General features: G+C 28.3%; 2 protein-coding genes across 2 annotated transcripts; one reads left to right on the top strand and one right to left on the bottom strand.

The window, feature by feature from the left end:
• Positions 1–5,958: 5,958 nt before the first annotated feature.
• LOC140663200 (uncharacterized) lies at positions 5,959–8,242 on the top strand. Its single transcript, XM_072887204.1, has 5 exons — positions 5,959–6,523; positions 6,601–6,862; positions 7,203–7,410; positions 7,480–7,609; positions 7,692–8,242. The coding sequence occupies exons 1-5, from the start codon at positions 6,190–6,192 to the stop codon at positions 7,781–7,783; spliced, it is 1,026 nt and encodes a 341-aa protein (XP_072743305.1). The 5' UTR covers positions 5,959–6,189; the 3' UTR covers positions 7,784–8,242.
• On the bottom strand, positions 8,223–10,118 carry Stas (Transmembrane protein stas). The gene is made up of 4 exons (XM_072887207.1): positions 9,833–10,118; positions 9,346–9,469; positions 9,132–9,260; positions 8,223–9,051 (listed from the first exon to the last, which is right to left on the bottom strand). Exons 1-4 carry the CDS (start codon positions 9,885–9,887, stop codon positions 8,544–8,546), a joined length of 816 nt encoding a protein of 271 aa, XP_072743308.1. The 5' UTR covers positions 9,888–10,118; the 3' UTR covers positions 8,223–8,543.
• Positions 10,119–10,786: the final 668 nt, after the last annotated feature.

Raw genomic sequence — 10,786 nt, forward strand, 5'->3', positions numbered from 1 at the left:
TTGTAATATATATTTATAACATAATTAATTCTATGTGTAACACACATATAGTACATATTTATATAATACATATTTGTGTATATAAATGTATTACAAAATATAAGGTTTCTCCTCAGAAAATGCACTTTGAGAAACATACACCGAAAAAATTGTATTCTCTATTTTAAAAGAATTTCTTCTAAAGCTTTCCTCCAATAAAATATTCTAAAAAATTTAGAATATTCCCCTCTAAATGATCTTTTGTTAAGAATAGCATATGAAATAAAAAAAATATTCTTATATCATATTTTACTACTTTCCGTATTATTTTATTAAAAATTTTATACATTTTGTTGTGGAGACTTTTTTCTCTCCAAATTTTTGACGTCTTCAATAAATACATCTTATTTTTATATATTACAATGTACCCTCCTTTACTAAAGCACGTAGAATCTTATTTTAATAATTTTCTTATTATTTTATTAAAAATTTTATATATTTTGTTGTGCAGACTATTTTCTCTCCAAATCTTTGACGTTTTCAATAAATCCATCTTATTTCCATATATTACAATGTACCCTGCTTTACTAAAGTACGTAGAATCTTATTTTAATAATTTTCTTATTATTTTATTAAAAATTTTATTTTGTTGTGCAGACTATTTTCTCTCCAAATTTTTGACGTCTTCAATAAATCCATCTTATTTTTATATATTACAATGTACCCTCCCTTACTAAAGCACGTCGAATCATACCTTATTACTTTCCGTTCTATTTTATTAAAAATTTTATATATTTTGTTGTGGATATATATCGTTTGGATACTCTTCTGCCAGGCTTTGAATTGGTATATAACTAGTGCCCTGGAATCTAGAAAAATATCGTCCTATCTCTACATTACCAATTTGCGTATTATCCGATGAATAAAATTGACATATCGATATGTCATCTAAAATAAAACAGATGTTTTATGTTGTACGGATTAAAGATAATATAAGAAAAAAACTTATAATGCATAAGGATGCTACTAATATTCGTACCTTGTGCTATGTAACATATTTTATCATCTTCAGTGAGAATTATGTAATGCGCTTGATCTAATTTTCTACATTTTGAACAAATGTGTTGATCTTCTTCACGGCCTTCGGCCAGATATGGAGCTATACAACCCAATGATTCTTTTATAAACGTAGCTTCATTTAAAATGCCAACCTATTATTACGCCAAAGTGACTTGCTTCAATCCAAGCCTCACGTGGCGATATATTTCTGCAACAATATATTACAATCATGCCAATCGCAAATTTGATTTCTTGATTTCTTATTTTTGGTTTTGTCTTTACGATGGCAGATTAACCTGCGTGCGTAGCGTGTGTGTGATCGTGTGCGTGTACGTGTGTATATGTATGTGTGTGCGTGTGTGCATGCGTATGCATGTGCGTATCGTGTGTATGTGGAAAATGTAATAGCAGAATATAATCAATATTTTGTTCAGTTGTTTGTAAATTAATTAATTAATATACAATTCAAGTTGTACATTCTAGTATAAAAAAAAAAGTGATACAGAAAAATAGGAAAAATTTATGAAATTTTAAACACTCATAACACAGTTAACACCTATTGTATCGAAGCGATTCAAACACGAAAATGAAATTTGGACTGTATTTCAAGAAACTTTTAACGTTGGTTTTGTAATTAACTTCAATTAATTTTTTAATAGCGGATGATAAAATAAGAAATTGGTCAATGGAAAATCCACTTTAATGTGTTGCGTGAATTAATTGAGCTCAATGGGATACAAAACGCATCAAAGTTCAAATTCTTCCTTTCGAAATGCGTTATCGCAAAACTTGTATATGTAATTTTTCCCTAAGTTATGTTAATCTGAAAAAGTATGAATTTTATTGGGTCATTCGTCATTGAAAAACTAATCATTTTACGTAGTCGAGAAAAATTTCTCAAAACATAGACTTGAAACTTTATTTTCATTTTTTGATCAGTTGATATGATAATTTTTAATTGTGTTTTAACATTTAAAATCGCTATTTAATTTAAAATTCGTATTCTCTTTAAATTAACGTAACTTGTTGAAAAATAACCATATCAAGTTCTGCGATGACGCATTTTGAAGAAAAAAATTTCAACTTTCAAGCACTTGTTATTCTATTATATATAGCTCAACTGATTCACCATGCAACTCATTCCCTAAACTTTCTCAAACAATTTTGCAGGTCTTCATTGTGACATCCGCCATTAAAAAACTAATTATCTCACCCGATCGACATTTTTCTCAATGTACACACTTCAAGCTTCATTTTCGGTTTTTAATCACGATGCGATTATTGTCTATGTTATAAGCATTTGAAATTTCATAAATTTTTCCTATTTGTCCACTTTTTTAGCGGAGAATATAGATAACTATAATTTGTACAATTTTTTTACATATTATTATATGACTATTAGTTTATATTATGAGATGCTCGATAAAACCTTTATTGGTACTGTAATATTAATATCTTCATTTTTTAGTATTTTTCTTATAATATTTAATTCCCACGAGTTTTTTTCCTCACTAGGTATTACTTGAAAGATAAGATCATATTATCCAAGTTATTATCTAGAAAAACATAACAAAATTTTAATTATAAATATAAAAATACTTTATTCATTGCTTATAAAATGTATAAAGTCTTTTAATAAAAATAATTTTATAACAATTTACGTATTTTTACGAAAAATTAAAATTTTCATCAACAAATTACAAATTTGTAAAAATGATATAATTTCACAATAAGTTTAATAAAATTGTAGTAAGTTAATAATAATAACATTTAAAATTTTTACAAGTCTCCAAAGCTTTTTACGAACATTTTTATAAGTAATAAAGTAATTAGAATATTATCATAAAAAGTACAACTATTCTGAACTTTTTAAGTTAATTTATGAAAAATTACGTGGTTCAAATTTTAGACTCTAAACATAAAAATTATATGTTTTGAACATAAAAATTATATGTTGAAATAATCTAAAAAGTTGCAGTTAAAATAAAAAAATGAAAAAAAAATATAGTTAGAATAATAGGAAATTATAGTTCCTTTTAGAATTTTTGCGTCAAAAATTACAAAATGATTTCCACTATGGTTATGGGATTTAACGTATCATTTAGATCAAGATCGATAATTAATTGTTATCTAAATTATTAACTAAAATTAATAAAAATACGTATAAAAAACTATATGTAAAAAATTGCCAAACTGTACATCATTAAATAGATCTTTAAAGATAAAGAATTATATCTTCCTCTCTGACAATGACAAAAGGTAAATTCTCGAAATAATCGATTTCGTGGTCTCTGATATTTCTGATTATCATAAAATACTCTGCATGATACCAATATTTTCCAATATCACTGAAAATAATAAAAAATATACGTGTGTATATGTATTATATATATATATATATATATACACAATATACAAGATGTCCAAAAATGAATGATGGGGATTCAGTTGATTTTATAAATACAAACACAATATTATAATGAAATTTTTAGTAATAATCAACTAAAATAGTTTCTCTACCTATTCTAAATTTTTAATAAAATAATAGGAGAATTATTAAAATATGATTTTATGTGCTTTAGTAAGGCAAAATACATTGTAATATACGGAAATAAGATGGATTTATTGAAGACGTCAAAAATTTGGAGAAAAAAAAGTCTCCACAACAAAATGTATAAAAATTTTAATAAAATAATAAGGAAAGTAATAAAATATAATTTTACGTGCTTTACTAAAGGAGGGTACATTGTAATATATGGAAATAAGAAGGATTTATTGAAAACGTCAAAGATTTGGAGTGGAGATAGTCTGCACAACAAAATGTATAAAATTTTTAATAAAATAGAACGGAAAGTAATAAGATATGATTCTACGTCCTTTAGTAAGGCAAAGTACATTGTAATATATGAAAATAAAATGGATTTATTGAAGACGTCAAAATTTGGAGAGGAGAAAATCTCCACAACTAAATGCATAAAATTTTTAACAAAATAATAGGAAAATTATTAAAATAAGATTCTACGTGCTTTAGTAAAGGAGGGTACATTGTAATATATAAAAATAAGATGGATTTATTGAAAACGTCAAAGATTTGGAGTGGAGATAGTCTGCACAACAAAATGTATATAATTTGTAATAAAATAGAACGGAAAGTAATAAGATATGATTCTACATGCTTTAGTAAAGGAGGGTACATTGTAATATATATAAATAAAATGTATTTATTGAAGACGTCAAAAATTTGGAGAAAGAAAAGTCTGCACAACAAAATGTATATAATTTTTAATAAAATAGAACGAAAAGTAATAAGATATGATTCTACGTGCTTTAGTAAAGGAGGGTACATTGTAATATATAAAAATAAGATGTATTTATTGAAGACGTGAAAAATTTGGAGAAAAAGAAGTCTCCACAACAAAATGTATATAATTTTTAATAAAATAGAACGGAAAGTAATAAGATATGATTTTACGTGCTTTAGTAAGGGAGGGTACATTGTAATATATAAAAATAAGATGTATTTATTGAAGACGTCAAAAATTTGAAGAAAAAAAAGTCTGTACAACAAAATGTATATAATTTTTAATAAAATAGAACGAAAAGTAATAAGATATGATTCTACGTGCTTTAGTAAAGGAGGGTACAATGTAATATATAAAAATAAAATATATTTATTGAAGACGTCAAAAATTTGGAGAGAAAAAAGTCTCCACAACAAAATGTATAAAATTTTTAATAAAATAATACGGAAAGTAATAAAATATGATATAAGAATGTTTTCTTTATTTCATATACTATTCTTAACAAAAGATCATTTAGAGGGGAATATTCTGAATTTTTTAGAATATTTTATTGGAGGAAAGCTTTAGAAGGAATTCTTTTAAAATAGAGAATACAATTTTTTCGGTGTATGTTTCTCAAAGTGCATTTTCTGAGGAGAAACCTTATATTTTGTAATACATTTATATACACAAATATGTATTATATAAATATGTACTATATGTGTGTTACACATAGAATTAATTATGTTATAAATATATGTTACAAAGTATGATATAAAATTTAATATAAAACATTTAACAAGAGAGTACATTATAAAATGTATTACAAAATATATATTATATAAGTAATTTTATACTACATATAAAATTAATTATATATTTTACAATATATTTACAAATATATTTTACAAAATAGGATACACAATTTATTACAACATATAATTTGAAATTTAATAGTGTACAAAATAATTTATTACACGAAAATGTCCAATATACCTACGTCCAATATAAAATTTATTAGAAGCTTTTAGATCAAACGTAGCTAATAGTCTATCACGACCAAAAGAATTATTAATAAATTTCGATTATGTCTCTCTCAATTAAAAGAATCTGGAATTTTTCTGAAATTTTGTGTTATTGTACGTGGTCTTTCAATTTGGTATTTTTCATTTTGGTAATATTTATTGAAGTAATATACACATATATATTTTATTAAAATACTTTTTCATTGAAATTATTAAAACATTAAATTTTATGTGAAATAAAATAGGCATTTTAATTCTATATATACGTACATATTAGTTCATAATATATGCTAAAGTGGAAAAAGATCACGCAGCTAATAATATCTAATAAAACATATTAATAAATCTATTATATGTTTCGTATTTTTGAGATCTACGATTATGGATCTAGCACGGACACGAACCACAATATATGGATCTAGCACGGACTCGAACCAATCGGTCGTTTTACCGTGGCACTGGAAAGTGGATCCAGTCACGTAGTTCCGAAAACTCAATTGTGGATCCAGTTAGCGCCACTGTACGGTGGGGAAAAAGCGTTCCCTAATAAACGGTGGCATGACCCCTGTCATTCTTCTCTCTGATATAACATAGAAGTCTGTGGTGACAAGACCACTGAACAGCTGTTTTGCTGAACGCGCCCTGTCTGTTAGATTCAATTTAAAATAGGTTAAGTTAGGTTTGACGCTCAGCTGATATGTATGATTTGTCAAATGTTTATTTATTAAAGGCGTTATTATTAATTATTTCGCGTATACAAATATTGTAGTAAATAATTACAGACACTGCAATATGTGAATAACGCGAAAGTTTTACGCGATTGGTGTGTCAAAAAGTTGGCAATTATGGTCGATTTAAATGAGTACAGGGAGAGTGTACAACAAATTAAACAATACGCGGCCGAGCATAATGTCTCGGAAGCACAAACGTCAGAAATATTTCGAGCATGTTTCCGACAATTGGAGGCAAAGTATTCGAAAAAGTATTCGAATAGACTAAAAACATCTTTAAAATTTGCTTTCTTATTCTTTCTTATTTCGATTGTACTGTTACGTTTGTGTAATCAAAAATGGATAAATGATGTATTTATAAGAATCTCACAGAATTCCATATATCCTGCTTTATATGTGCTACGCAAATTGGCTATACCCATTGTCAGTTTATACCCGTCGTTATCTGGTATGTGACGTTATTTTAATGTGATATTAACATATTCCAGAGATTATTTTAGTCTGATACATGTTTTATTTTTTCAGAATTGTACGACGAGTGGTGTTTGATAGAAAATCCATACTTTTATATCAATGACATAGACTGCTGGCCTTGTACTATGGTCTATTCTGTGCCAGATTTAACTGGTCACAATATCAGCAGGTCATTCAATATTGATATACCATACACTAGAGCAGAGAATAATACAAAAGTCAAAATGGAAGATCTAGTTGATGTATATTGGAGTAATCAAGATATCTTTGATCAAGATGCTAGAAGAATCTCTTCCAATAACGAAACTTTTAAGTAAGTTTTTATATATGTCAGTTAGAGTTTAAGCCTTACAGATCACATATGAGTTATTTTGATTCTATTGATATTTTAACAACAGAATATTTCAGACTTTAATTAATAAAAAAAAATGTTAAAATTTATTTTTTGCTCTACATGATCATTTTCGACAGATATCAAAGAATATATTTCATAAATTTTTTCAAGCAAGAGACAACTAAAATTACAACAAAACATTGTAACCCACATGTGATTAAGAACAGAGTAAAAAAAATATATGACTTGCAGAAATTAAAAAGAATTTCAAGTTATCTGTAACATATTTTGTCAAATTAAATGCCTTACATTTACATAGAACTATCTATGATATCATGAGAAACAGACTGGATCTGTATCCAACCGATTCACTTACTACTCATATATCTTGGAAAATAAATCGTATGAGGCCAAACAGAATACTACGAAGATTATTTCCAAAGCCAGTTGAGACTCCAAATTGGTGGAGCCAAGGCATGGAGAAATATATTTTTATCGACGAATCAGCATCGCCATCTTACCTACTGGTATGTGAAGATATTAGTATGTAGTTATTCTTACAACTTTTTTGGATATAACAATTTATAAATTTTTAGCCTAATCCTGAATGCAGTAATATTGTGATACGATGTGTGGCTGGCGCAAGGTTGATAAAAATGACACCAAGTTCGGAATGCATTCAACATTGTAGATCTTTGACTATTTTACTATCTACTGGACATACATGTGAGTATCAAAGAAATTTTTATAGTTGATCTTTTTTCTTTTTACCGTTATTTTTGTACATTTTTTTTCTGTTTCTCATAAGTATGGTACAATTGGTGGTATTGGAGACCCGTGAGTCTGCCAGTGTACAATGCTACTGATCTTTCTATTGGTTACCTAACTTCGTTTTGCTAGTGCCAATAGAAGAAAAACTTGTCGGTGTGCCAAAGTGATATAGCCAAAAATAAAGCATTTAATAAAGTTTATGTATTATGTTTGCATGTTTTTTATTTGCTTTAATTTTGAACATTATATATAGATATATATTTGCAATTTTATTCGATATATATATATATACGGTTTCTTATATATTTAGATTTCTAGTAAAGTATTATTCCTATTTCAATAGACGAAATAAAAAAATTCATCAGCCTATCAATGCAAAATTACCTGAGATTATTTTTCGATATGATATTGTCTAAAATGTATAGGCGTATTTGTGTAATAATTATAATAAAATAAGTTAGCTCTTTATCTATACCTGCACTTAGTTTAGATACGTTTTTATATGATATCCATATAATCTAAGACACACGCGGGTATTTAGAAATAAACTATAACAACAGTCAATAAATTATGCGTAAATTGTGCTCATGGGATTTTGTCATATTATTTTACATTCAAGTACATATTTTACATTCACACAAGTTCGTGTACCCAAATACTAGTAATTTTATTTTCAATGTGCTAAATATTTGCTATTTGTATTACATGATGCGAGGAAACAGAGCTTAATCAATCATTCTTTAAAGATATTCAAGTTTCTCATGACTTTTTTGGATTCTTTAAGAATATCTTTAATGGTAGAGTATTTTGACAAATGCAGTCGAAATATTTCTGTCTTTTTGTTTAATCTCGGAATGTCTTATAAGAGTCTTCGCCGATCTAGCTCTTTCTATTCGAACTTTTGCTTGAGCTTCTGCTTGTATAGCACGGGTAGTAGAGAGAGCAGCGCGAACACGCACAGAATAATTACACTATTCCACGACCACGCGTCGCTCGATGACGTGAGCTTGTGTAAAGTTTGACCGGCTTGTATGGCGACGAACGAGGGCGGTGCAACGCCGAAGAAGGTACCGACAGTGAACGGTACCATCGGCACTCCGATCACCGGACTCGCCAGGTTGATGAACCAGTTCGGCAGCAATGGTGTCATCCTGAGAAACAGCATGTAATTCAGTAGATTGTGGCGATGCCTGGCCACAGTGATGGTCCACTTTTTCGCCTTATCCGGAAAGTATCGGTACAATAATCTTCTACCCAGTAAAGAGGACAGCAGGTAGCACAGGGTGGCGCCAATCGCGCTGCACGTGCACACGAGTAGCAGTGCGATTGGGAAGCGAAACAGAAATCCTGATAAAATCGAGAGAAAAATAGAGCCAGGAATGGCGAATGTTTGTAAGCTATTATCAAGATGTAAGGAACATAATATGTGCAGCTAAATAAAATAAACACAATATACAAATTGAGCATTTAAGGATACAAGATGTAAGTAATGAATAATCCAGCCAGTACTTGGAAATAATACAGGTCCTTGTATCGTTCTAATAGCTTTCCTAAATTCTTGGCATCCTCTATATGAAATGGCAGCTTCATATACTGTTTCTCATCTCTATAAAATACATAAGAGAAATCTATATATTGTATATTTTATATAAAATGTACAAATAAAATATTTGCCAAATGGCTGTTCTTACTCTTTTAATTCTGGAAAGCTCATGTATACATAAAACAATGCAATCACCGAGGTTATGAAAATGAGTCCAACAGTTACTAATGCTCTTCTTGTTGAAGTTGTGCCATTGGTTGCTTCTGATAATACTATAAATATACAATAAAAAAAAAGATAAATATTAGTTATTGTAGTATACAATATATTACAATAACTACTTTAATTTTATGTAGTTTTTGTGATTAAATGTAAATTAAAAATAATATTTAGTTAGATTTTAAGATATAAAAAAATTAAAACATAACATATTGACAATATTTGAAGTACATACGTGAATCTATAATAAGAAAAAAGATGGTATACATATGCATAATAAATACACGGATCTTTTATATATATATATTTATATTATTTGCGTGTTTTTTTTCGAAAATGTCATTTCTGAAATATGTTTAAGGAAACTATTTTCCTGACTCATTTCCTCCATAAAGAATCGCGTAATCATGTCTCACCTGATTTCTCGTCAACCTGCGTGTTCATCTCTCTCTCTCTTTTTCGATATGTCATTTTCACGAACGGTTAGGTTTTCGATCGGATTCACTCACGTATTCGATTGTTTCGTCTCAGCGCATTTCTAACAATTGATATGGAAATATTGGCGCGGATAAAAATGAGAAACACTTTCTCGAAGGGCTGAAGTGATTTAACTACCGCGTTGCGAGGATCAGCTGATCCGACTCGTGTTGTCTCGGTATTGGTTCACAATTCTTCGCGCGATTTCGGCCATTCACATGGGGCAATTATGCGATACGATAATTAAGAATTAGTTGATATATATATATATATATTTTGAGAGCGTTTTAAGTTATTGTTTAACAGTTGCCATGATAACTGCGAATTGTGCAATAATAATGATGAAAATATGTATGCAAAAATCATAGACGTTTATGATAAAAACGCAAATTCCAATTCTTTACACTTATGACAGGAAATATTTTATACATTTTATGGTAACGTATTGACAATCGGTAAGATAGTAAATGATAAAGATCGCATATAAACACAACACCGATAGTCGTCACCGAAATTTTTTAAATGAGGAAGATGGCGTCTACAGTCAATACGTGTATCACTTTACTCATTTCTTTCTTCCAAATTTTCAAATGTAAGTCAATCATGTATGTATACATGAATATATATATTCATACTAATTAATAAAGATTCAGAACTTGCTGGAGAATGTGTTTATCGAAGATGGAAATTATATTATTATAATTCTATTTCTTTTGCGATGTCATTTATTTCGGAAACGGTTTTTCTGTTATAGACAAAAATATATTTTTAACGCTCGAATTTCTCTTTCCATCGGAATTATGAAGAATATTTTTCCCTACCTTAATTTTGGCGAAATCTTTTTTTCTCTCGTACGATTTTTCTTCAGTTAAATCTTGAATAGTTGATGTTCG

This window comes from Anoplolepis gracilipes, chromosome 2, assembly GCF_047496725.1.
Source record: "Anoplolepis gracilipes chromosome 2, ASM4749672v1, whole genome shotgun sequence".
Classification (NCBI taxonomy): domain Eukaryota; kingdom Metazoa; phylum Arthropoda; class Insecta; order Hymenoptera; family Formicidae; genus Anoplolepis; species Anoplolepis gracilipes.

Bases quoted from the DNA above. Each gene is read 5' to 3' on its own strand.
- Stas (XM_072887207.1), bottom strand. From the start codon at position 9,887: ATGACATATCGAAAAAGAGAGAGAGAGATGAACACGCAGGTTGACGAG. The intron at 9,470-9,832 runs GTGAGACATGAT...GTATATTTATAG, and splicing joins GCAGGTTGACGAGAAATCAG to TATTATCAGAAGCAACCAAT. The intron at 9,052-9,131 runs GTATCCTTAAAT...TCTTGATAATAG, and splicing joins TTATTCATTACTTACATCTT to CTTACAAACATTCGCCATTC.
- LOC140663200 (XM_072887204.1), top strand. From the start codon at position 6,190: ATGGTCGATTTAAATGAGTACAGGGAGAGTGTACAACAAATTAAACAA. The intron at 6,524-6,600 runs GTATGTGACGTT...TTATTTTTTCAG, and splicing joins TTTATACCCGTCGTTATCTG to AATTGTACGACGAGTGGTGT. The intron at 6,863-7,202 runs GTAAGTTTTTAT...ACATTTACATAG, and splicing joins TCCAATAACGAAACTTTTAA to AACTATCTATGATATCATGA.